This window comes from Echeneis naucrates, chromosome 6, assembly GCF_900963305.1.
Source record: "Echeneis naucrates chromosome 6, fEcheNa1.1, whole genome shotgun sequence".
Lineage (NCBI taxonomy): Eukaryota > Metazoa > Chordata > Actinopteri > Carangiformes > Echeneidae > Echeneis > Echeneis naucrates.
This window is the reverse complement of record NC_042516.1, coordinates 20193389-20221386: the sequence shown is the minus strand read 5'-3', so window position 1 is coordinate 20221386 and position 27998 is coordinate 20193389. Positions and strand designations below refer to the sequence as shown.

At 40.6% G+C, this 27998-nt stretch overlaps 1 protein-coding gene across 1 annotated transcript; it reads left to right on the top strand.

The window, feature by feature from the left end:
- Positions 1-5: 5 nt before the first annotated feature.
- On the top strand, positions 6-26898 carry gramd1a (GRAM domain containing 1A). Its single transcript, XM_029503600.1, has 21 exons — positions 6-440; positions 1240-1379; positions 3674-4806; positions 11031-11259; positions 11770-11790; positions 12086-12170; positions 12357-12460; positions 12670-12765; positions 13131-13211; positions 13929-14047; positions 14631-14940; positions 16015-16168; positions 16937-17083; positions 18164-18285; positions 18900-19042; positions 20508-20611; positions 21050-21280; positions 21530-21614; positions 22841-22948; positions 23588-23708; positions 23893-26898. The coding sequence occupies exons 3-21, from the start codon at positions 4343-4345 to the stop codon at positions 23992-23994; spliced, it is 2826 nt and encodes a 941-aa protein (XP_029359460.1). The 5' UTR covers positions 6-440; positions 1240-1379; positions 3674-4342; the 3' UTR covers positions 23995-26898.
- Positions 26899-27998: the final 1100 nt, after the last annotated feature.

The window sequence follows — 27998 nt, the reverse complement described above, 5'->3', positions numbered from 1 at the left end:
ACATGTGATAACCTCTCTGTACTGTGTGTGTTTTTATGTCTGTCGTTGGAGTGGGCTGCACCTCGATGACCCAACACACGCGTACACACAGAGAGTGGCACACCTCCTCTCTCGCAGGGCTGGTGAAGTTATTTATTTTTAGCATGGATCGAGTTTCCACTCCCCGACTCAGCAGCCAGAGGCTCTGAGCAGCACAACTCTCTTTAACCTGGGGCAGTTCTGTGCCCGGCTGCATATGAGACATAAACCTCGGTCCTGGACTTCCAAGCGGAGCTGGTCCAGTGTTGATTTCTTGAGGCAGTCACACGCAGTGGGAAGACAGAGGATGCTTGGTAAATCTAGGAAGAATGCAAAAATTGCCAAGTCATTGTGATGCTCTGCTGTTGCATAGAAAGGATACAGATGGAAACTGCTGACTGACGACTAAAACCAACAAGCAGGTAATTCAAATTCATCATAACATAACATGTTCAGAATTAATGTTGAATACTGAACATATATATGATTTTTTTTTAAGGAAATCATCAAATGATTAGTCTTACTTTGCCTCTCTCAGGGCTGCAAATTCCTGTTTTAGTTTGTAGTCTAGTTTAGTTGCTGAAGGATGGAGGATTTTTGCCCTAATGTGTATTTTAAAATGGCTGGTACAATAGATGCGCTACATTATGGAAATAAGACTGAGATATGCAAAGTGTGTGTGTGTTGAGGTGTTGGTATTAGAAACATCATGAAATGAAACCAATACTTTCTGTAAAACACATTGAAACTTTCATTTTTTGAGATTCAAGAGCTTAAATGACTATTTATCAGTTGTTGATCAGCTGATTTGTTTTAAGCAGAGATGGGACTTCTCAACTTTAATTTTTTATATTTTATTTTGTCCTATCTGATAGTAAGTTAAAGACTTTTGATTTTTAGGTTTCTGGTCAGAGCAAAAAAAATTGACAATTTACTTTTGGTCTAGAAAATTGTGAGGCCAATTTTCACCATTCACACAAAATAATTTCTCTAACTATCATAACATGTTCAATCCTTCTCTTGATTTATCAGAAAAATAATTTTAAAAAGCTAATCAATAGTGAAATGAGTTGTTACAATCGGAATACTTTCCAGTTTTCGCTCTAATAATCTAGGTGCACATTCAAACTAACATGTTTAACACCTATCTGTAGGAATCTCCAACGTTTATGCACCGTTGTAACTCAAAGTGTTTCGCCGATGTATGCTCTTTGTTTTCAGCTTCAGACAAGGTGACCTGTCATTGGCCTTGTTTACTGAATGTGTGCTGGAGGAGAGGATATCCAATATCTTACAGGCTGCATCCAACTTATTATAGTCCATGAGACCACATGAATCAATGTTGCTGCAGGAGGAAGGAGGTGAGATGACTGTGACCTTACAAGCCACACCACCCTCCCCCCTTTTTGTGCTTCCATTGAATAATTTCTCTAACATTTTGAGGTAAAGGATAAATCATAAACCAGCCGTTTACAAATAATACCTGCACGTAATCTTATTAGACACAAGGGGTCGCAATGGCTCTCTTTATTTATTTATTTTGCTACATAAAAGTTCCCTTCAAATTAACTCTGAAAATATGCCAAATCTGTGGATTTTTGTTGTTAGTGTACTGGCAAAGCCTGTTGTGTTGTTCATTTTGTGTTTTGCGCTGCAAAAAAAAAAAAAACAAAAAACAAAACCTTTTCGACCATTTAAGATGTACGAGACAGCTCCTTTTGTGTTTCTTGTCGCAGTAAAACAGCCTGTAACAGATAGTTTAAATTGAAAACGAATAGTCCAGTCGATGGGGAAAAATAAAGGTAACTTTGTGTAGCTTTTGTTTTTATGTAAACACCGCTCCTCTTTCCGCCACATCCACTGAACAGTTATTTTCCGGGACTGTACCATAAAGTTTTTTCGGAGGGGTGTTTGGTTTTTGCTTGTGGCTGCTCACATTTAATTATAAATGAATAAATTGCATTTTTTGTGGTATTTAAAAATATTTCTAATTGAGTATCAGTGGGGTTGTACCAAAGCAAAAGTAACATTTTTTTTAAGAGGATACTTCCTCGTTGATATTTCTCGTAACACCCCTCTCTTCTCCTCCTCCGCAGAATAAAGACTCAGTTCATTAGTTTTCACATTTCGACAAAAAACTTTAATCCAGTTTAGCGCCAACGATGCTAAGCTAACGTTAGCGCTGAGCGTTAATGTCAGATGGATGAGCGTCTTTTTAAACATCACTACGTGTTTTTATGTTTGTTTGTTTGTTTGAAGTGAAAATGGAAGACGTCAGAATAGCGTTATGTCTGCTGGAGATGGAAGCTTAAGAACCGAGATAGCCGTAGTTTTGTGAACTGTTGGCCTCCGGAGGGTTTGTTGTTGTTGTTTAGTTTTTTTTTTTTTTTGTTAGCCTAATTTAGCTGTCTTTAGCATTAGCTGGCTAAAGGCTAACTGCTAGCCGCGGCCCAGATGCTTCTTCACGCCGCCGATAATGTTGATGTGTTCCTGTGAAAAAGTGGATTTTAACATCGCGCCTCGCACCGTCGCTCGGCTTGTTTTCGAGGCCGAGCAGGATAACAGAAACGGAGGCAACTCGTCTAATGGGAGGTAGGAGTCCTTTAGTTTTAACAAGCCTGAGGGGGGGGGGGTATTATTCCTCTTTCTATGAATACCCCTTTTGGCCTTTGGTTGTTTGTTGGTTATTGTGTTATTTGCGCCCGATGATCAACTTGTTGTTGTCAGATCAGCTGTTCCTGGACTCTCGCTCCACATTGCTAAAACTAGTTGCACCACACAGCATCCGAAGCTTAACGCGACCCCTGTTCTGTGGCCAAAAGACCGGGCTGTTGTGAGTCAAAGAGTAAAGGTTACGAGGGGATTATGATGGATTACTCTGGACAAACAAGTCTGTGCCAAGATTGTTCTTGTTCAAACAGATCACAGCAAATACTGTCAGGCGTGCTTGGGCCATTGCCTTGGAAGTGCCTGCTTTGAAGGCAAACAATGGAGTGATATGCACATATCCTTTCCCTGTTGGAGGACACATCTGCAGTATGTTTTCATGTAGTTATGACCTTGGTAGCATTAAGTAGATCTTTCTTCTTTTTTTTTTTTTTTGTTAAGGTTTGTTAAAGTTTCTGGTAGCTGGTGTGTGTGAGATTGTGTGTCTGCTCTCTCTTTCAATCAGCTCTGTGTTAGCAAGTCAGCATTTGTAAATGCTGACAGATAAGTAGAGTACTTCCTTTTTTTTTTGCATAGGAGCTGATTTATGTGGGCTTTCCTTGCAACTCACGGAGTGTCTGTTAGTGTCCATTGATGAACAGTGATTGCTGTCAGTCAACACCGTGTTCACTCAGTTTTGGCTGTTTTCTGAGTTACTTGAAGGGGGAAATTTTAAATTGTGCCATTTAAAAGATTGAGTCTAACAACTTGAGTTATTCCACCATATAAATTCTTTTGACTCGTCCTTTGGCAGGAACAGTATGTGATTGCAAATCATAATTTTTGACAATATCAAAGACCAGACTTAAATAGGCTTAGTTTTGCAATCATTTCCTATGCTATGTTGAACTCATAATATTTCAAGAAAAGAAAAACATACAAATATCAGAAGTTGTCAGATGTAGGCCAGTCTTTTGAATACAAAGTCTCTGCTCTTTTCACTCCTCAGGTAGCTACTTCCAGTCACAGGTCCGTCTTTGTCTGAGACCTCAACTCTTTCAAAGATGAGCTCGATAATTCAAGTGCAAGCTTGAAGTCTGCCAAAGGGAAGGGAGGAGAGAACTATTGGAAGAAGGAGTAACACGGGACAGTGCAAATGCTGCAAAGGCGGAAGGGGCGTGACATATAAACTTAATACAGAAGATGGATCGAAGAGTATTTCAGTCACTCTTAGCCATCATGTGCACACACTGCACAAGTGGAAATGGATTACCTAAAGATAAGGCCTGTTAAATTACCACAGCTTCCTCTTGCATGGTTTTTAAATGTGAGGACACCTATACCACTATCAGCTTGTGAAGCACACTGTGGTATTTGCCAGTTATAGGGAATTTTACTTACCTGATTTGAAGAAACTCCTTTAATTTGACAAGAAATATAAAAAGCACTGAATCATATTTCGTTTAGGGTCAGCATTCTTTAATGAGTAAGGGTTGATTTGCTTTCAGGGCGTACTTGAATGTTACCCAACCCCTTTTTCAATTATCTAAATATAAGCAAGAGTGAACATCACGGTCATAGGTCAATAGGTCAATCTGCCCTATTGAAGCAACAAGCCTATATGACAGTGTCCTTGATGTGACTGTAAGAGAAAACTAACCTTCAGAATGCTCTAAAAATGACTATGTCCTCGCCTGTAGCACCAGAGGGTATCACTCTGGCTCAGCCCATCCCTGTCCCAGTGTTGACTGTTCTGCCCCCATCGTCAGATACAGAGTCCTGGTCTCCTTCACCTAGCCCTCGACTGTCACGCTTCAGCCGTCACAGTCGATCCCAACGCAGCAGGACCCGCATTAAAAAACAAAATGAGGAAGAGCAAGACTGTGCTTCCAAGGGGGGTAAAACGCCACAGATTGTAATAGAAGACACTGTGGACAAGGGCACCATTCGGCATCGAAGCCCCTCACCCTCCACCTCTGTGGCGATACAGATGCATGGGGAAGTACAAGGTCAGGACAGCCCTTCACAGGATCTCCTCATGCCACCATCTAGCTCATGGTCTTGTAGTCCCTCTCCTACGCGGCGCTCCCGTTGGTTCCTCAGGAGTCTGCTCAGCAAAGACTCTGACTGGGACAGCTGCAGGTTAGTGAGCTGGATTCATCCCAAACAGCCAGCCAAAAAATTTTAAGCCATCATGATGAAAATAAATGATAAAATTAAGTGCTAGTGTGCAGCATTTCTTTTACCTCTAATGAACAAGGGCAAATGCTAAAGTGCGGTTTTTCTCTAGTCATTGAGTTGAAAGCTCAATCTTATTGGGATTAAGTCACTTATGTTACAGCAGTAGCATCGCATGGGATTCAGCGAATTTAAAAAGAGCATCTACACCATCAGCACATAATTTGTCTCATGGGCTTTCAAAACTTAAAGCTCTGTAAAATCTCAGCCAATTTGCATTCAGGCCCACTTAAACCAGTTTTGCCTTCATTGAATGGACTGGGTAGCTATCCTCGTTTGTTCATGTTGATTGAGAATGAAAGGCCCTATATCTGACGGATTTATGCTTAGTCCACTTTTCTCAAAAGCTACCACAAGGTCAGCTATTTTGGAACAGGGTGACGTTAATTAGCTAATGGCTAAAACTAGTCAGAACAGATTACATGGTAAAAATCCAGATTAGGCTGAGTTGATTTATGGTACACAGTGATATCAGATAAAAAGCAGGCCAACACTAAGACTGTAAAATGTAAGTACTGAAGCAAGACACACTGTTATCACCCTGCACTAAAATTGTAGAAAACAATACATCTTATTTTCTGGTATTTTGGCAAATACGGAAAGCTTTTATAATATATATTCCCTACAAATAGGCAAAACAACAAGGCTATGTCAACTGTAAACAAAGACAGTGAGATTGCTCTTGTAGCAGAGAGGAAAAACAGAGCTGGGTCAGTCAAAAGGAGCTAGAGGCGGGGTTCATGTGCTATTTATCCTTCGTCTGAATCATGACATCACTTTCAGCCAATGGGAGTGGGCTCTCAGTCTGATGATGTCATGTGAGTCCAATGAAAGGAGGTTCTGGGCACCACTGCAGTGGGCTGTAGAGGGTAAGCACTGGGTGATTCTCCCCCAAGCTCCATATGAACAGCTGTGCCCTTGTCCTCTTCATTTACACATCAATTTATTTTTCCAGTTATGTTATTTTGCTGGACATTAAGGAAACTTAATAACCAGATTTCTGTTATGACCTTTCCAAGGGGGGCGTGACAGGGGACTTTTTGTGGTGGAAAAACTATTGTCTGTCTATATAACTTAGCAAGTGACAGTTAAAACAATGTCAAGTACATGATAATGTATGTGTACTTTTTCAGAGCAAGGCTCCAAGTGAACTAATGTTTAGTGTTATATTAACTATTGTTCAAATAAATGTATAACTTCATTCATAAATAACACAAAATCAGTGCCTCTATCCCATTCTGGGCTTTTGAACCTTGTTTGGTTTTGCTTGCATACGACTACATATGGTTACATATTAGATGTAATTATAAATTTGCAAAAAAAGGCAGCATAAGCAATTATTACCTAAAACCATCGAGAAGAAAATACTGGCTGTCCCTTGCTGTTTGCACAGCATGACAGCCTCCCCGAACACAGTTGATTGTTGATTTTTGCTTGTCACACACATTGGACAAAGTTTGCCCCCAAGGTGAGGTACTAAGCAGCCCATGTGACCTTAAGACAAATGCTTATGGTTATATAACCGTGGAAATTTTCCTGCACATAAACAGCCATGGGCAATGGACACAGAAGACATTTGAGGCCCTGGAGATTAATTTTGAATCAATGACTAATTGACTTTCGTCATGTCAGTAGGAGCAAGTGTTGTTTTATGGAGGTTTCTAGTTGGATAGCTTTGTGGAAATAGCCTAATGTGTTGTCGTTTGTGTTGATTACACCTTAAGCCAGTCCTGCTGAGACGGCTCTTGCAACAGGCTGTTGTACAGTAAATTAATAGTTTAATTAATAGTCTTTTATGCCATCATTGGTGACATTTGGAGAAATTGTGGAAAGATCTTTTGAGAACAGTGATGATGTGTGTCAAGCTTGTATTCTGCGGCCCTCCGCCACAGGCAGTAAGGCATCTTGGGAGCTCTGAATAGGAAGTGTTTGTAGAGCTGTTTTTTTTCCTACTTGCTGATTCTGATATCCAAACTTGTCTTTAGGCTGATATTGACAATTGACCACATATCATTCTTAAAAATTTAGCAATATACAACTAACTGAGTATGGATGTAATATGATTGCTGTTGTTTTATACCTCGGCTCGAGTTATACCCTTTTAAAAACATGAACCTGAATGCCACACAATGAAAGTTTTCCATTATTATCTAATTTGATGACTGTCAAACTTTAAAGAATAACAGTTCCTGCAATACTAGTGCAGCCTAAAAATCCGAGCTTGGGACACTTTACACATAACCTTTTTACTAGGATAGGGACTTTGGCACTCTAAAACAGTCATTACCCACGGCTGTGTACTGTAGTGTAGCTTACTGTGTAAACCACTGTGTTACAGCAGCTGAGGGACAAAAAAGTTAAAGATAGTTTTTGTCCCCTGGCTCTTTGGATTCTGCACCATGGATATATCAGAAGCTATAATCTTTGAATTGGCCAAAAGACCCCGACATGTGCCTCGACTCAAATTTACTTGCGCAGCTCTTCTTTTCTTGTGCTCTGGTCGGGTTTCTGTGGGGAGGAAGGAAAGACACAGTACATTCACACGCTGTGATCTAAACCCTTGTGGTATAAAGTATACATCCTGTACATTTTCTCGGTTATCTTTGAAAATTCATTCTGTCTCTTTTCTCGTTGCCCACTTGGCCCGTTCAACTGAGACATTATTATGGGCCACTGGTGGACCTCAGAAAAGCAGATTACACAGAGGGAGACAGAACGGTGGCGATGTGGGCTTGGCTCAGACCAGCATGGATTACGATGTGGACTCTAATCCAGAGGGATGGACAGAGAGATTGAGGGTTAAAGGATTGGGTGGGCTCTGGTCTTTGGCTAGGTGGATTCACTAGAGTTAGCTATGGTCTGTCTGAACAGTGATAGCTGTGTTTTAGCCTGTTTTTTTTTGTGTAATGATATAGTCATAGTGAATATGGGGGTGAACCGACTAAACTTGGTTCATCTGTGACTCATTTGTTGTTGTTTTTTTTTTTTTTTATAAATAATAAATAGGAATACCAAAACGGCCAACAGACCTTGCATAAAAAAGGACGGAAGATCCTGAACCATCGCTAAATTAAACATTGCTGCCATTTTTACTTCAATCATCTCTTAATAGTTTTTTTTTTTTTTTTTTTTTTGAGTAACTGTTTGGTTTCAGAAATAAGTCAAAACTGACTGAGAGTTTCCTAGAGGTCAAGGTGATGTCTTCAGATTGCTCTTTTTAGTACAACAGACGGTCCAAAATGTTAACTGAGAAATTGTTGAATGATAACTGAGGAAAGCTACAGTAGGCCCATCTTATTCAGTAAATCATTAAACTTTTGGCACTTGAAAAGCTGTTAATCAAAAACAGTCAATTTGCCCACCAATCATTGACTCATTTGGTTTATCAATCCATTGTATACCGTTTGTTATCTTGTTGGAAGTGCAACTGGATTCCCATAAATGTTGGAGGTTGTTTGGTTTAGTTAAGAAGATGAGGCCGCATAAAGAGTCTGGTAGTTTTCCGTGTGGATAGAGATAACAGTGTCGGGAGATGTTACCGAGGTTCTGGTCTCTCTGAGCTCAGATAACACCCCGGTCCTCTCTCTGCTCAATCATCCTTATCAGTTTAGCGCCACCTCACTCGAAAAAGCACGGTGTCAGTGAGCACATGGAGCCGCCTCCTCCTCCTCCTCCTCCTCCTCCTCCTCCATGCTCCCCATTGGTGAAGGGGATTACGGATGGACGCAGAAACAGCAGCCCCGTTAGCGGGTCCTGCAATCGGTCCAGGGCGCAGCGGTTTGGCCGTCGGATTACGGGGGGAAATAAACACCTGACCGCCCGCCACCTGAGGCCGAAGACGGCGGAGCGATGGGCTCGTTTTCACTCCGAGGATGATCGACGGACACACACCCGTTTTGGCGTCTGGCTTGTTTTAGCTGCACGCACGCACACACACACACACACACACTAACGCACGCGCTCATCAGGGGCGCTGGTGCCATATTGATACCATAGGAAGCAGCAACGTGTGTGTGTGTGTGCTTTTTTTATTTTATTTTATTTTATTTTTTTATATAAACTGTTATTTTTCTGTGTGCATCAGCTGGATCGCAAACGCCTCATGACATGTTCGAGTAAGTGGCCCGAACGGACTCTCCGGTAGGAAAAAGCATGCGTGATTCAGTGATGAATGACGGCGGTCCTCGTGTGTGTCCTTCATGGGCGTTTGGTGTGGTCAGGTGATCCAGCCCCATGTGGATGTTAGAGGCATGGATAATGGGGAAAACAAACGAAACGAAACGAAAACCAAGCAGGTGCACAGCCTCGGTGTGCTCTTAGCTGGAATCGCTTCTGTTTCGTTTATGTTCACCGGGCGAACGTCGCCTCAGCTGTTCGCCTCAGCTGTTCGCCCCCGCTGTTCGCCCAGTGATAACGCTTTGCAGCCGGTCTGCCAGCTCTCCCTCTTGGCCGTGCAGGTTGGACAAGGTTGAGGGCAAAATAAAGGTTAACTTCCACTCAGAGGCAGCTGGAGGTCAGTGCTGCCGACGGATTTAAACGCAGGCTGACACAGATTCTCATCACTGTGTGTGCTACCTCCGTGTACGTTCACCTAAAGGAGCTTAATGCTATTTGTCATAATGCCCTGATTAACGGTGATGCACCAGGGAAGCTAATGTATGCTAATGTTTCCAGTGTTTATCTTCCTGTTCAACGATTTTAGTGAGGGATGCCCTCCCCCAACAGCTTCACAGGTCCTTTTGCGCCTCTCCTGTCTATCCACTGTCATCAACTTTACAGCTGTACTTATGTCCCCTCCCGATTTCCCCCGTTTAATGGAGTACATACCAAAGTAAAATCTATGAAGGTGGTTGAAAAGCTCTTAAATCTCAGTTTAAAATAATCTTTCACACGTGGCGGTTCATGTTGAAAGAGGAATGAGTCGTAGAACAATGGAAAGGTGTGGAGAGCAGTTCAGATCAAGGTGACTGAATGAATTGTTGGCGTCGTTAATTAAATTGTTCTTTAAAGGATGATGTCTCCAGTGTGGAGTTTAAGGCCAGCACTTAAGAGGCGACGTCTGATTTATGGTATCCACTCAGCAGATTGGAGAGGACAATGATATATAGCTGTGTGTGTTTGCTAGATAGACGGAGGCAATCTTCTAATATGACTGATGGTGAATGCAGCAGTTGTTTAACCAAGCGAGGAACAAGGAGCAAACGTGGAAACTGTTGTGGCATAAGTACGAGCATTTTCACTGATCATTGGTCTGAATATTAGATGCAAATGTTTTGGGAGCCGTAGCAAGACCTCGAAGGGGTCAGTGGAGACTGAGCCATCTCAGAAACATTTATTTGCCCATCAAGTCTGCAATACACACAATAATATAGACAGTGTGGTTTTACAAGCAAATTGTTTGTAATAATCTCTTTACAGTTGGATTATGATTTGCTGGAAGCCTCTCTTCTGAAGTGGAAAATGCTGTGAATGCTCTTAATAAATTGCTTTGATGTAGGTTTTCTGTTTTCTTTCTTCTTTAATATGAAATAACAAAAGCAGCAGTTATTACATAAAGGCAGAAGGTTGCAACTGATCATCACAGTAACAAAGTGCGAGTGTGTCACTTGATTAATGGGCTCATTGGCAAATCATTTGAGCACTAGACAACAGTGTCAATTCAAAGTCAAGACAATACAGCTTAAATTTTTGTCTTTTGTTTTTCTGTCCTCAATGAAACGCCCATCTCCTCCTACTCAAGTTCAAACCTAGTTGAAAATTTGTTACTACAGCACAAACTGTCTGAAGATATGAACTGTTGGTGCCATGTTCTGTAGTTGGATTTTTGGACAGATGATTGGACTGTTTTAAGACATTCTTAACACTTTTAGATAGCTTGGCTCTCTGTTACTGTATCAGTCACAATGAATTCAGCTGATACCAGTCCTAAAATGGCCTTTCTTTGGTTTCACTTTGTAGTTTGAGATGATTCATTGTTATCACAAAGGAAACCCGCTTCAGCTTTTGCTTAAAAATGACATTAAAACCACACAGAAGTACAAATTAGCAATGAAAATATGAACCTTTTTCTGTAGTTTCCCTTGGGCTAACTCTCGCAATGTCTTTTTTTTTTTTTAATTTATTTCCAGTACAGCCAGTAATTCTCCACGCAGCACCCCTGGCAGCTCTCCCTCCCTGCGGCGCAGGGTCCTTGGGGGTGGCAGGGCCAGTGAGACAGAGGTGGGGGGAGGAGGAGGAGAGAAGAGCATTGGTGGAGGAGGCGGAGGTTCGGATAGCCCTGTGCCCTCCATACCCTCTGCCTCCTCCCTCACATCTGCCTACCCACTTGCTTCTCGACACTTCACCCGCAATGCCAAGGTACCGCAGAATACCTGTTGATGAAGACATGCTTAGATTTGAAAAACCTAAATGTGACGATATGTACACATGGACAGGTTTCCATCTGTGCTCCAGTTTAACCTGTCTAACCTTTGTGGGTCAGATATAGATGTGACCCAATGAACAACTGGATTTAATGTACTATTACTCTGCGGCTTTAGGGCATGTCTTAATCAAAGACTCAAATCATTCTGTTCTGGAAGAATTTTCAACCAGGCTGCACTTTCAACTGTATTTTTATTTGCAATCTTGGAAGAAAATCATCGAAAAAGTAAACACCTTAGATCCAAAATATGGGTGGGTGGGAGATAAAATTCCACAGTAGATTTTCATCTACACCGGATAACTGGTTGTTGTAAATGTTTGTATTTTCCTTAATCCCCCCCTCGTTTAGCCATGTGAGCTAGTAGTAATGTAATCAGTTGTGTAACTTTTTAATTCTTTAAACTCGAGCACTTTGTATAAACAAGATGTTCTTGTCTTTTACAGAAAATGCAGAGCTGGTACAATGTAAGTATACATTAACAACCCTTCATTAAGCATTTACCATGCTGGGCTCTTGCTTTGAGGAAGCTCGGCTGTGTTTTGCTTTTTTTTTTTTTTTTGTAGTTTTTTTTTTCCCAGTTGACACTGTAAAATATTAATTCTTGGCATTGTATCACTGTTTTATCCTTTAGACAAACACAGTGTTTCCTCACTGTTTAACCAAATACCCCAGTATAGCCCAAAACATTTGACTGCTTTATGACTTAGCAGTGAGTGAGAATACCATGTTCTCCTTTCTTCTTCCTGTTATCAACCTCAGGTTCTCAGCCCTACATACAAACAGCGCAATGAGGATTTTCGCAAACTGTTTAAGAAACTTCCTGACACTGAACGACTTATAGTGGGTGAGTGAGACGTACACATGTTAATTTTTTTGTTTTGCAAACTAACCCTAACACTTGTGTCACCACCACATGTTCACGGAGACTGTATACTCACCAAAGTCTCCCCTCTTTAAACTTCAACCTCTTGTTAAAATAAAACAAGTACATGATTCTCAATCTCCCAACCTCCCCTCTTTCTCTCCTCAGACTACTCTTGTGCTCTGCAGAAAGACATACTACTTCAGGGTCGACTTTATCTATCAGAAAATTGGCTCTGTTTCTACAGCAACATATTCCGCTGGGAAACCACTGTAAGTCATGCATACACTGTGTAAATATTTGCGCACACATACTTAAACGCTTTCTTGTCATAACCTGGTTAATATTACGCCAGTTATGTGATAAGGAGTAATTCTAATGGATTTGTTTGCAGATCAATATAGATACGCTGAGGCTTGTGGTGAGATAAGTGTCATTCATACTAAAGCATGTGCAGAGTAATCTGTCATTCTCTGTTTAGATCACTATCCTACTGAAAGATGTGACCTCTATTACCAAGGAGAAGACTGCTAAACTCATCCCAAATGCCATCCAGATCAGCACGGACAATGAGAAGGTGAGACTTGAGCACAAATATCAGTGGGCTATACTGTTTTCAATGAAATTGAGACCTTAAATTTTACCCTTTTTTTTTTTTTTTTTTTGTATTAACAACATGTGCTTTACAGTCTGAGTTCATAGTGTATAAAAGCATGGGAATTGTTTGCTGTTGATACTATTCACTTCTAATGATCCTGTTTTGCCATTGAAGCAGTAGTAATATCAGCTGAGTCAACTTTTACACTGAATGTGTAAGCAAATATCCCATCAGAGGGAAACCATTCATCAAATCCACTGTCACACTTTTTTCTTCCTCTTTCTCAATTCTATCTTCCTTCCTACCCTCCCTCTTTCCTGTCCCATTAATATTTACCTTCTCAGCATTTCTTCACATCTTTCGGAGCAAGAGATCGCAGCTTCATGATGATTTTCCGTTTGTGGCAGAATGCACTGTTGGAAAAGGTACAATGTCGTCTCCCACCACCCTGGTGGTTTATGCTGCTGCCTGATGTGACACGGCTGGTAGTTAACATCTTAGAATAGAACAGAATGTCCAGAAGCAGGAAATAGACACAAACACGGGCTCGGGAGAACACATTAAATCACAGTAATTTTCTGAGTTTGACTACAGACATTTATTTGCACAGTGCTGTTGTAGAAAAACAGAAGTATGGTATTAAAGAACATTGCAACGGATGGAACTGCTTCACCTGCAAAACGCAGGTTATCACAACAATTATCAATCAGATACTACATTGTGGTTTGAATCAGAAGTGTTAATTTCCATCTTATATATTTGCTGATATGATGGAATAAAATTGTAGCTCATCATTGACATAGAAAGTTATAAAAAAAAAAAAAGTGAAGCCTATGCATTTATTTAGTGATGCTTCACTTCAGATAGCAAAGTTGTTGTCTTTTTCTTGTCACTCTGTCATAACAGATGAATACTTGGGCACTACCTGATTGAGAGTTGCCCTTTTGTCTACAATTAAAATTGACTGTTCAAACTGCCCTAAGGAATCAATAGAAACTCTTACACCATTCTGCACTATTAACACAGTAAATAATACATGGAATAAATTATGCAAATATGTGGATTTTGGCATCATCAAATCATCCATTAGAATTTGAACAATTAAGTAATGACTGCAAGTTTTGTTTGTATTATCTTCACAGTCTCTCTCTCCTAAAGAGCTGTGGCACATCGTACACCAGTGTTACGGCACTGAACTCGGCCTCACGAGTGAAGATGACGACTATGTTTCCCCCACCTCCGAACACATGAACGGCCTGCTGTGAGTGCTCATGTCTGAGAACATCATTATATATTTCACTGTGGTTGTTATTCGAGAGGCTTTCGTTGTAGATGAAGATATGGATGATTTTCAGTTCATGTAAATGCACTTTTCATTAAACTGATTGCCCAAACGAGAGAAAACATGCTGGGAAGTTGTCTGAGAGGAAACATTTTAGTTGTATTGTGATAGCTAACTGTAAAAAAAAGAGCAAACAAAAACATGCACATAAGATTCTCAGGTTTGATATACATGTAAACGTGACTCGGCCAACCAACGTGTGTATAGGGATTAGTTTGCGCTTTCTTTAAACACACATGGGAATCCTTGCTAAAAGAAAACAGATGATGTTTGTGTGTCAGTGTGTTTTTGTTTTTGCAGACACTATCCAAGTCATTAAGGGGAGATTTAGAAGTTTTATTTTTAATGTTGGCTGGCATATTAATTGAATTGAATTTCTGGTCTGCTAAAGATTTAATATCCTTGTCCTTCAGTGTTCCCTCACACATTCTTTTACAGTCTGATTGTCTCCATGTGTGTGTCTGTTTCACTCGTTCACACTTCCTCTCTCTCTGTTCCTCAGGCCAGGAGACGAGTCGGTGTCAGTCACAGATCTACTGGACCTCAGCTCAGTATCACTTCACTCCACAGGCAGCTCTCCTCCTCCCCTTGTGCCCTGTGGTCCAGCAAGCCCTTCCTCTGCCACACAGCTCGGCAGCTCCTCTCCCCCATCATCTGCCTCCTGTCTGCCCATAGAGGTGCCTTCCTCATCTGGACGCCTGCTAAGCTCTGACCCCCTCGATCCCAGCCCACCCAGCTCCAATAGCTCGTTGCCATCCACCACACCCACCAACGCCTCTGCCTTTGCTCCAGCCTCTGCTGCTCCCTCCTTTGTGAGTCTAATTTTTGACATGCGCAAACACACATTTAGTCTGCAATAAAAATGCTGCAATTGCTTTTCTTCAGGTGTGATGTAGAGTCTGTTGTGCACATATTAAGCATATTGCTATGGCTTTTAGGCACCTTGCCTTTGTTAGAACAAAGTATAGACTTCAACTTGTTTAATCAGCTTCGACACAGATAGAGCAGAATAATGTAGTCAATAATTTATCTTCTCCTGCTGTATGTGTAATTGCAGACAGATGGCATTAGTTACATGGCAGAGATGGACTGAATAAAATAGAATCCACAGACTGCTCTGTGCACTTCTGTGGCTTCATCTCTTGTTAACAAAATTATTTTAGTAAGTATTACTATTACCATTAGCAGTCAATTTCATAAGGTTTGTCTCATACAGGTGGTGTCTTCATTTGTATAACGTCCCTTTGTTAGCAGGTAAATAGTGGTATGTAGTCAGCTATTATTCTTGTTGTACTTGCCAAACAAGTCTGATCTGTATACTGGCCAATATTTCCAATACAAGCCAGCATTAGAGGCACTCAGCCGTTGCCTTTTAGCACTGAATCAGATGTACTCCTTTAATCTGTCTGCTGGAATCATTCTTCTTTGTCAGATAGTTAGTGTCCCTCTTTGTAAAGCCTTGATACAAATACCTATATTAGTTGATAATTGTGATACTTTTCTGTCAACTACATTCAAATAACTGTACTTTGCAGAACATGCACTTGATTGCAAAAATATTCTGAGCCAAGGCAGCTTCATTATTATGGCTGCTTTCAAACACATAGCCAGACAAAAATAATCATTTAAGAGCAAAAATACAGACGTAGGGTGTGTCACAATCTTGACTGTAATTCGGATCTCAACTCAAATGAAATGACATCACAAATTAGACCTGCAAAAATCAAAGGAGGAATTGAAAATGTAGCCATGCGCTATTGTCACATCCCGCATGTGTGTCAAAGGGGGAAAAAGACACATTGGGACATATGACTGTGATGTGAATTCCCAATGAACCTCTTACTAACTGTCCACTGGTGTGGGTTTTTTTTTCCTCACTGCATCAGTATCTAGAAGAAAGTGGGGAAGGCTTGTCTGAGTCAGCCAATCACATGCTGCCGCCACCAGCTTCCACTCTGGGGAATCTTTCCTCATTGGAAATCACCAATGATGAGGACCTACCAACAGACCCTAGCAACTCCTCTGACACACAAGAAGAGAGTAAGGGTTGTTTACTTACCCCGCAAGAGCCGAGTCAAGACGAGAGAATGTAGATTATGCAATTATCCAATGACATTAGAATACTAATGTTTTAATGATAGCCTAACCGTTTCATCATTATGAATGGAGTTGAATAAAAATGAGTGACACCTTCAAACCTGTTTAACTTACATGGCTGCTCTGTTATTGTTAAACTCTGCTCCAAGTGTGAAACAAAGGAGCCACCTCTGCAGTGCCTTTTAGGACTGTAATTAGTTTATGACAATCGTTTAATATTTTGACTTTTGACCAAAGTCTTTTTTTTTTTTTTTTTTTTCTGATTTTTCAGGAAACACAAAAAACTGAACCATTAGGCAAAAAAAATATTTTTGTAAAAAAAATGACTTGGGCAATTATTTTAAGAGGGCGACGATACTGACTTATTTAATGTTTTTTTTAGGAGGCAGCAATTATATTTTTCACCTCTTCTTCCTCGTGCAGCAATAATTATTGGGAAGGTGTGGCGTGGGTGAATCAGCCCGTACGGTAGCTCAGAGAAAATATTTTTTGAGAAATGTATGTCCATACATTTTTGTGCATGTCTTTTAACTCCATTTATGTGAATGCTGTGTTTGGTAAGATGAAATTATGAGCCTGGAAAATAACTGTAACCATTCAAACCAACAGCATAATAATAATATTGCCTGAAGGTTTGACATGAAATACAGAGAGCATGTCTCAGAATATTTAAAAAAATGTCTGTGTGACTGTGTTCTTCTTGACGTTAAGGTGAAGTGGAGTCGTTCTGTGCTGACCTCAGCGGGCGGCTGCACATCAACACTGCGGTCCGCATGAGTGTCAACAAGCTGCATGACTTGCTCTTCTCTGCTGATACGCACTTCATCGAGCATCTCTTCTCTCAACGACACTTTACTGGTTGGTTAAACACAAACACACACACACACACACACACACACACACACACACAAATGTGTGCATATGATAATGAAAGGTTAGTTTCTTTTTACGCACAGTGTTAATGTAGAAATGCACATTTTACATCAATTTACATCAATACGTTTTACTTTTTGTTTTTTTGTTTTCTTTCTCTCCCACAGTCTCTGTCAAATTGTGTTTGACATTGATGATTCTGTGATAGTTGTACGGTTTCCAGAATGCAACTTGCATTGACTTGCAGGTGCAAGAGAGCAAGTTTTTCCTGTTGAGACAGTGACAGTTAAAGCCCAGTGCCTGTTTTTGCACTGCTGTTTACTGGACCACAGAGGCAGCCATCTCTGGGAAAATCTGTATTTTAGATGGCATGGTACTTTTCTGCTGTTAAAATAAGATATGAAGAAATCCATGTGCACAGTGTCTTAAACAGATGTCTTGTTTTAAGCTGAGAAAAAAAATGGGTGATGTATTTCTGTTGAGAGCTGCAGTGAAACATGGTCCAGCTGATAAATTGATGACTTATGCCATTGTCTCGCAGTGGCAGGCTGTTGCTGAACATATTGTCCCACTAATAAGGGTGCCACGCTACCTCTTTATGCTGTTATCCACAATTTATTTTTAGGTTTTTTTCATGCTTTGTCACTGTACAGCTTTTTTTTTTTTTTTGGTTTTGTTAGTCTGCCATCCAAAGTCATTCTTGTGTAAATGCAGTGTGTATTGTAGACATTTTTCTGCAGTTTCAAATGAGGCTGGAGATGAAGCTGTGGAGTTGATTTGGCCTGTGTCTACCCCCAGCCAGAGGCCCAGCTTGCTAGGGAACATTGTGTTACTCTAATTGGGGCATTTCTTTCAGTTTTTTCTACAAGGGAGTGTGGTGTGACCCCCCCCTCCCCATTCAACCTCTTTGGATCACATGGTCTCTCCACTTTTCATTCATTACCCCACATCCTCTTGTGCCTGCTGTTTATCAGTCCCTTATTTTCACAAAATATCCTGGAGATTGTCGTCTGCTCTTCTCTCTCAACTGGCTGATTTTCTTTGTCCCTTTTCTCCCACTCTCAGACCTGTCGGTGGGTGAATGGCAGCAGGACAGCAGCAGTGGGACTACCAGCCGCGTGCTTAGCTACACCATAGCTCTCAACAACCCCCTCGGACCCAAAACTGCTCCAGTGGTGGAAACGCAGGTCAGTCCTCGACAAACATCAGCCTTCTGAAGTTTTAGCTATTTTGTCTGTTGGCATACATGCTCTGCTTGATGCAAATAACTGCACATAAAAATTGTGCTTTCTCAGCTTGAGTCTCAGCTGTCAAGTTTTATTTGTGGAATCTTTACATTTTAGTTTTGTGTTGACTCCAGTTTTGGGCTCAGTTAAGTTTCCAGTAGTTTCCAGACAACAAAAGAAATTCATTCCAAACATGATTAAAACAAATGAAGAATTAGACTCAGAAATGACAACTTATGAAATGACCCAACCAAATGGCTTGTAGAAAAATGTAACTCTTGTTAGTTATTTCATTATTATTTCATTTATAGGGTTAGGGTTGGGTTAGGGTTCACTTTTGGAAATTTCCTTGTTTTTTGTTTATTAACTATTGCTTTATTCATGCGAGGGAAAACTAACTGCTGTGACAGGGTAATTTAATGATATGATCACTGTAGTGGAACACACAGTGAATACAGAACCAAAAACTGGAGAAATGTATAACCGCATGAATTGGTTGATGGTTTTGTAGTGTTTCAGAGGAAACCAATGAGTTTGCCCACTGCTGAATAATGAACTCATGCCTTTTCTTCCAGACGTTGCATAAGAGCAGTGCCCGGGGTGAGTGCTATGTAGTGGACTCTGAGGTCATCACCTCAGGCATCCCGTACCAGGACTACTTCTACACTCTCCACAGATACTGCCTCACCTCCATCAACAAGCACAAGAGCCGAATCAGGTGGGTCATCTGCCATGTTTCTTCACGTGTTTTCAAGCAGCAACCAAATAAATGATGCAAACTATAACTCAGTGTCCAAGTGCTTTACCTCAGGGACCATAAACTCCCATTAGAAAATGAAATAGTCCCATCGGGCCTTTTGTTTTGCTTCATTGAGACTCCCTTACTGTTTTCCCAAGATTTAAAATAGGCCAACCAGCTAGTGTTGTTTTTTTTTTTTTTTTTTCATTTGAGAATCCCATTTTTTTTCCTCAATTCTGCAGTTATTACTTCCCAAAAATATCAGAATCAGAATTTGTATATTAATCCCCAGGTGAAACCTATTTGTACATACTGCAAGTTGCATCTTGGTGCTATGTTCTCAGGATTAAAGAGCAAAGGCATGTTTCTAAGCATATTGGAACGATGTTCACCAATCGCATCAGGGAAAGAAAAAGGAGACAGTCCTTAAACTAGTGACAGTGGCCTCAGTAGACTATTATGCAATGTGGCCACAAGGCATGTTTTGTTTAAATAACAGCTATGACTGTCTCACACAGCCCGTACAAGGGGCTGCAGCCCTAGGTGCCTTTATTTCAAGCATTTTTTTCTCGTCCAAAAAGAAAGAAAAAAGAAATATGTAAAACTGGAACTTTGCTGAAGTTCCTCCATTAGCAAATGCCCTTTCACAATTAATTGGTACAACCAGTTTCGATAGTCATCAGTTGGGTGTTTCCACACAGTGTTATCATCCACGTCCCTTTTTTGCTAGATATAGATGACCCTGTAGAGACTTATTTTTCCATTGAAGCACTCAATGGTGCATTTAGCAACTTTTTGGAGAAACCTGAGCTACTCTGTGCAGACAGTCATTAGTGGGAATGACCAGAGAATATCTTACAAGTGACAACAGAAAAAGAAGAACAGCAAATTAGAGCAATTAGAGCAACTATGCACGCAAAACAGCTGTATCCTGTGATCCTGCATTAGTCAGTACCAAGAATAGGAGAGAAAAGTGGCAGACAGTAGAGGATAAATACAACATCTATCAACATGTAATAATGCTCCTGCAGGGAATTACAGGCATTGGCCCTCCATGGTCCAGGTCTACGCTCAGGTTTGACCTGATCTCTAAGAGTCTGTGACTACATGTTAGTTTCTAGTTACAGGGTGTTCAAAAGCTCCATATTGTGAAACACATAGCACAGGTCCATCATACTTTAAATTTGATATACTGTGATCAGCACGTTGCACAAGCTTCCACATTGTTTTCTTTAGAACTCATATTTTCGTAACAAAATTTGTAGGAGTGCCAAATTAAATTTAATTTTGGAACCACAGCAATCATAAACTTCCTTATGTCCTTAATGTTGGAAGTGCTTGAACTGTCCTTCAGAGCCGACATATCAGTGTTTAATATTAAATCCACACATTAGATTTTCTGTCTAGGTTTTAAACGTGGCGTGCTTGCTTTTCCTTTGCTCAGAGTTTCCTCAGACATCTGCTACCGGAAGCAGCCGTGGAGCTTGGTAAAAGCATTGATTGAAAAGAACACCTGGAGCGGCATTGAAGAGTACTACAGGCACATGGGTGAGTCCCACGTTCTGCCTCCCTCCACCCATCTTTGTCTACCCCCACCCTGTGGAAGCTGACCCATTCAGACAAACTTCCCCTTGTAAACTGTAACTGAACAAAAACAAAAGGCAGACAACAAAAGTGAAACAGTAGACAGTTGATCTAATGACGTAATGTGTTGTTTAATATTAGTATATAAGTGCCAAAACCTGCATTCTCCTTTTTTAGAGTAAATGAATGTAGAAGGACAGTTTATAATTCATGTAAATGATAATGATAATAAAAACTTTTAAGATAACAGTTGCTTTTAATTAGTTAAAAAAATCAGGTCAACACAACAAATCCTATGGACTTTTCATTCCTCAGTATTCAAGTTCCTGTCTCGCTGGCAGATATGAAGCCGTTTAGTGGGGTATGTGTATTTTAATACCTCCATCTCTTCCGTCGTCACAGAGAGCGAGGTGTGCAAGCTGGAGACGCTACTGCAGTCTGAAGTTTCCGTGGTGACCACAGGTGAAGTTGTGGGCGCCGATGCTGCAAAGACCCCTCCAGGCCTGCGTCGCCGCAAACGCACCTGCTCTCGACGGCAGGGTGAGAGGGAGAGAGAGAGGGATGGAGGAGGGATCGGCGCAGAGGGGCGAGGCGACAGAGGAGTGGGGGAGGAGAGGGAAAGGAGAGAAGCTGGTAAGACACCAAAGATACAGCTGTCAGAGCACTGAAATTTCAATTTAGGGCTTCTTTGGTACTCTGCCCTCTAGTGGTTCATTTGTTGGACAACAGTTAACTCAAAAATGGATAATTTTCCTGTAATTGTTATAGTTTGGTTTATGGAAGCAGCCTGGAAACCCCCTAAATGCCAAAGGAACATTGATCCATTTGTCTTTTTTTTGTGTGTGTCTGTATATCTATATTTTTTTTTTACATTTTTTTTAGGTGCTCAGTATATGAAACTGGGAGAGCGCTCACGTGGTGGAGGACACAGCAATATATCCACCATCCTCCTCATTGTCAGCTTCATGTAAGTTCATGTGTGTGTACTTGGTGTTTCTGAGTGTTTTCTGACCCGACCTTTCAGACTTTTTTAATTCGAGGCTTTCTGGCATATCGTATGTCTTACTGCACACTGGTCATATGAATCTTGTGTCTTGTTCACTTGTTATCTCAGTCACAGCGAGCTACTCAGGGTGTTGCATAACACTTATCTCTGTTCTGAGTCTACAGTTAGTTGGTGGAAATCCGTTCAGTCTACACATAAGAGCATGTTTGTGTCCTTGCATGTGCTCCTCCTGCTTAGTAATACGCCCTCTCCTATTAGATTGAAAACTGTAGAAATTCAGCAGCTCTTGATCAAATCCTTGGTTTGATTGTATTATTTTGATATTAGCTTTCTGCTCTCTTGGTTCTAGCCATGTCTGAATGCACCCTCATCCAGACATGTCAAATATCAGTCTTTTGCATACTAACAGCTTCACAATGCCTTTCTTGCTATTTCTCTTCTTTTTCCTTCTTTCTGCAAAACTTCTTGTGCATAGGATCTGTATCAGGTTCGTATGAGAGGCTTTGATTATATACAAACAGCTGCACAAAAAACACCATTAATTACAAAAAAACGATGCTGTATATAATTTTCTCACAGGAAAAATCCAACAAATTAAGTCTGTTGTGGTCCATTGAAGTGTGAAGCATATTTGACAGCTTTTGAACCACATCTGTATCGTATTTTTCTGCATTTTATCTTTGACACCAGCAAAGCTCAGTGTGTGTGTCTGCACATTTATTTAATCTGTTTGCACCTCTATACTGATCACTGTATATCAGGAGTGGTTTTATGGTTGTGCTGAATTCTGGTGCCAGATGAGACATTGTTGTGTCAGAAAGGTACCATTTGATGTTGCAGGGTGGTGCGAATAAAACTGAGTAAAAAAAAAATCTACATTTGAGTCAAAACATCAAAGAAAACAATGTGCACATCAGCCGTTATTGTTTGTGACACTAGCATTCAGTCAGGTTGGATTTTTCCTGGAACAAAATTAGTGTGTCATTATTGAGAACTGGGTTGTGAGTAAATGAACCCTGAAGGCATTTACATACCCTGAAATATTTGTATGGCCATTTTGTTGGATTACTTTTTGCATTTTGCTGTTTATATCTTTCTTGTGCATCACTGAAGATTGTTAAAATATTTTTGAATATTGTCACACCCGTTCATTTGGAAACTGTCTTCTCTCTCTGTGTCCCGGTCAGTCTGGTGGTGCTGGTGGCTCTCAACATGCTGCTGTTCTATAAGCTGTATGCTCTGGAAAGAGCAGCTCATACACTGGAGACATGGCACTCCTATTCTGTTGCTGACAGGTAAACACATATCACTGTTTTCCATATGAATCTACATGACTAGTAATCTCACGGTGCTAATTGGTGTGCTCTTGTGGCATCTCAGGCCTGTGATGTCCCTCAGATTTTTAAATTATTGCAGTGCAGCAAAATAATCTCTCTTTTCTAAGATTAAGTAGATGCTGATTTGTATTTATTTATTTTACAAAAAATCTCATCTTTATATAAAAGATGCTGCTTTCAATGATGAAATCACAGTTATCACCTGACTCCTCTAGCTCATTTCCCATCCCCTTGCTGTTGTCAGCAGTATTGCTTTTGGACATGACTGTTTTGGCCTCTTCGCAAAACCAGCTCAGCACCAGATGGCAGACAAAGTTATCAAGGAGCTGTTGAACATCATGGAATATGCAGCAGCTAAAAAGCTGTATCTTTCCCAGAGGAGGGAAGAGGAGTTTTAATTAATATTTACTAAACCCAAATGTTCTGTATCTGCTGGTTGTGTGAACGGGCAACTGAGTAGTTCACCATGAGATCTGTCATCTGCCTTGTTTCTGCCTCCTCCATGTGTAATTTCTGGCAACTGGCTTTTGCTGGTTCTGGTCTTGTCCTGTTCTGTCCCCTTGCCTCCTTCCTCTTTGCATCCCCTCCTCTCCTCAGCCCTTTGCCCCAGACAGCAGGAGAGTGGGCTCAGGTCTTGCAGCTCCAGAGGCAGTTTCACCAGGCTCAGCTCAGCAAGTGGCAGCAGATCCTGCAGTCCTCGGTCACCCTTCTCGACCAGGTACGTGTTTTCATTTTTAGCTTGTGAAGCTACATGCTTGTATTACAATTGCAAAGGAATCGGGCAACAAGAGGGTGCAGAAACTGCTTGAGCTCATCACTGCGTTACGTAATCCAGCATGTCTGACCTGACTCGCCTCTCTCTCACTCCCATCACTTCACCCCCGGCCATGTTTGTCCGCCAGATGAAGCAGTCTTTAGAAAAGCTCCATCGAGGTATTGTGGTCCCTGAGGTGCAGCAGGACGCGCCCACCGACACCCTCACAGAGTCCCTGACTGAACCCTGAGCCATACCTCCTCTGGTCGACACCACTCTGACTGGTCCCCACCTCAAAACACACTCCGGCGGACGATCTGCTCACCCTCGTTTCACTCCCTCATTTACCAAATTGAACACCAGATGTGAGTGATACGGGAGAGTAGAGGTGATCGCATTCACCCACAAATCCTGACTGACTTGAAGTGGCAACGTTTGCCTTCAGCCTCAACCAGTAATATCATCGGTGAAATTATTCAGACTGGAAGCTATCAGGACCACAGCAATAATTAAAATACAGCTGCAAGTCATCTGTACGTGCTGCACAGAAACGGGCCACCGGTGGACCGATTCACATCATACACTCCTCCAGAATCACAGACACGTTTCAAAACGGGCAACTGTGTTTCATCGGACCTCCGTCCTGATTTTATGACTATCATGGACTTTAGTTTCTCTTCTGACCTGCAACATTTCACAGATTCTTTCAGTGCTTCGGAAAATGAGAGCTCTTCCTCCAAAAGTCCCAGGAACACTTCGATACTTTTGCCTCTAGTGAACGCCTGCTGAAACAAAAAGGGGAACACCACCTGCTGTGTGGATGTGAGGAGTAAAAAAAAAAAACATGTAGGAGGAGAACAGAGCGTGCCGATGTGCGGGATGTCTCTCTCACTATTCCTCTTCCATGTCCAAGTGGTGCCCCGCCAAAGGCCACGAGTCCTCAGCAAATGGAGACGAGGAACATTTCAACAGCAGACACTTTAGTCCTCACCTGATTTATTGTTGTTATTATTATTCTAGGTGTAAATTATGCATCTGAAGATGAATCCCAAACACACTTCCACTCCTCCTGTTCCTGTTTGGGTTTTATCTTTTTTCTCAAAGTCGGTGTGTTGGTTTCGCTTGTTAGGACTTCAAGCTGTTTCTCGGGCCGTTACAGTATTTATTATTACCATTGACTTTTGATCTCAAGTCCTGTCCTGCTCTTAAGAAGTCACGTGGAGAGTATTTTGTGCTCTGATTTGCTGTTGTGATGTGGACCAAGAGGAGTTACACAAGAATGATTACTGGTCACAGCAATAATGACAATAGTGATTCTAGTACTTTTTGAATGTTTCAAACAAAGTAGTATATAATTGCATTAATAATAAGAATAATAATAATGACGAAGAGGATGAGTTGTGCGTGAATGTGTGTAGAAGCAGCGAAAAAAGAAAAACAAGCAAGAGTTTGACTTGACAGAAGTAATTGTGTGTTCATGAGGAGTCCTCCCTGTTACATTTTCATATTCGTATTTCTTCATATATTATTTTTATTATTATTATTTCTTTTTCGGGTTTGGTCGCTCACTTGGTTGTATCACAGAGCCGGAGCATAAAAGGTTCAGGATTTGCTTGTGACTTGAAAAGGTAGAAACCTAAAATATCTGAGAGGTCAGCTACTTCTGGGCGAGAAAATTTCAAAATAAAAGGACCAACCAGAATTTTGCAGGCCCAAGCGGAGGGGAAAAAAAAGGGATTTATTTTTTTTTGCAGTATTTTTGTGTGTGCTTGTAAGATTAGTTTGAGTTTCTTGTCTTCTCTTTTTATTGAATTCCTTTTTCATTTTCTATCTTTACTTTGTCATATTTTATTTGTTGCTTCTTTCCAGCCTGTCCTTTCCCTTCACTTTTTAAGTTTTGGCGTCTCCTGTGATGACGTCACACTGAACTCCTTCTGTTTCTTCTTCTTCTTCTCATCATCACTCAACCCTTCTCTTCCTCTCTTCCCTCCGTGTGCTCGCTCTTTCACTCTCTTTCTCTTATTCGTTGAAAATGGTGGCTACAGAAGCACGTGGGCCCTGCTGTGCACGGCCATCTGCAGATGACAAAAGGGTGTAATATTTATTTCAGGAGGGAGGGGTTAGAGCGAGCGAGAGAGAGAGAGCGAGACAGCTGAGGAGTGGGAATGAGGATGTTACTGTAAAGATGAGATTGTACGCCATGAAGAGAAATGAAAAAGTTCTAAAACATGCAACAAGTCTTCACTTGTCTTTGTGTCTGTATCCAATATGGCTGTTATTAATTAATCAATATTTTTACTGTCTGTCTATGATTTTCTTAATAATGCAAAAAAAGAAGATAGAGTAGGAGTATTAGTCACTCGCTTTGGTAAATGACTGAAACGATTGATTTCAAAAATAGTTTCTGATGTTATTCCCCCTCTGAAGATTGTGCAGCTGAGAGATAAAGTATAAAGTCTGAGTGATTAAATCAGCGAGTGTAAACTGTGATACAACTTTTGTGACTCAACTTCATCAATATTATCTTATCCAGAGTGGAATACTGTCACGAGATAAAACCACAAACTCTGAAGATTGTGTCTCCAGGTTGTGGTGTGTTTATGTCGGCCGCTCTAAAGCTGAAATGATCAGCTGAGTTAGTTCAGTTTATTGTCCCCAGGAGAGGAAATTCGCTTTCACAGGTGAATGCATCCATCTGAACAGAGCAGCAAACAATAACTTGTCCAGACAGAACAATAAACAATAATGGTATGTTACAGTCTGACATAAAACAAACAAAAAAAAAAAAGCCTTTTCTGTCGTACAAACAGCAAAGTTCCTGATTAAAATCTTCCCTTCTGCTTCATAAATGGATCCAATTGTTATAAATTAAAGGCAACGCTTTGATAACTGATTAGTTTAAGTCGATTTTGAGCAGATAGAAGCAGAAATGTAATTATTTAATGTGATAGCAAACATGACTGTTGATTAGATAACACTAGACAGATTTTAATTTTCATTCACAGATTTTAACATTTCATTTATTGAACAGTCAATAACAGTACATTTTGGTTGAATCCTCACAGGGCGCCTAATTTTAGCTTTCATGAGCTTTTCTGTGTATTTATCAGTTCAGAGGAAATTTACCAAAAAAAAAACCAAAAAAAAAAAAAAACCCAACTTGCCAACTTTAAACTACATGTCAAGTTCTTCAAAAGTATTTTAACACACAATGAAGGCCAAGACCAGAGCCACAAGGTGGAGGAGCAATTATAGCAATCTTTGCTAAAAAACTGCTCAAATTTCTACCACATTTGTGGTTAATAAAATGATGTCGGGCCAACTCGTGGAATAATCTTTAGGCTTTTGGAGCCCATGAATAATTGTCAACAAATTTATTTTGAGAATATATATATATTAGACATTACACTTCTTAGTTTATATTGCTAAAGAACATTGAGTTTCAAATGGAGGAAATAATTTCCAAAACATTTGGCATGAAGATGAAGAAAAAGCAAAAACAAATTTGGCCATTAAAATAAGTTGCTGCTGAAAATTTAAGGCTATAAATATGTTTTAAAGACGACAGCTGCTCCTCGTTCCCTCAGCTCACCCCTCCGTAATGAGTGCCTGAATTTTTTATCTTTTGGCTTTCGCTTTGTCCAACCCCTGAATGTTTTTCTTCTCTGGTCCAAGGTTCTCTGCTGCAGGGTCATGACCTCACGGCTGCAAGGTGGATGAAAGAGGACACTGGAGAGTTTCTCATATGGACTTTATTTAATTTTGGTTTTAAGAAGTGTGCCACATTTTTCTTTGCAAGTTTGTTTTGGATTTTTATTATTTTTTTTTTTTTTTTACAAGCATCATTCCCACATCTACACATGAAGTGAATACATCGCTTTTTGTTGCTGCTGAAAGAAAAACTGTGGACACAAGTAGACCAACAATGAGGGTGGAAAATATGAATACATTTCTTTAATGGCCTTAGAAAGAGAGCTCACATATTTTCTAAAGTTTAAAACAACTTGGACATTCAGTGCTTATTCCATCAATAAGCATGCAGTTATTCAGTATTAAATGATCAGTTTGTGTTTTTTTTTCTCCTCATTGTCTTTTAAACTTTTGGTAGAAAAGCGATAAACAGTAAACATGCAGAGCGGCAGTGTTAGGCTGCCCTCTAGTATTCGTCAACTAGAGAGAGAAGCAGCTGCTCCTTCTTTCTTTCTTTCTTTCTTTCTTTTTTAACAAACACTAAAGCTTCACCTTTTTGGTTTT

Bases quoted from the DNA above. Each gene is read 5' to 3' on its own strand.
- gramd1a (XM_029503600.1), top strand. From the start codon at position 4,343: ATGACTATGTCCTCGCCTGTAGCACCAGAGGGTATCACTCTGGCTCAG. The intron at 11,791-12,085 runs GTAAGTATACAT...TATCAACCTCAG, and splicing joins AAATGCAGAGCTGGTACAAT to GTTCTCAGCCCTACATACAA. The intron at 16,169-16,936 runs GTAAGGGTTGTT...CTTGACGTTAAG, and splicing joins CTCTGACACACAAGAAGAGA to GTGAAGTGGAGTCGTTCTGT.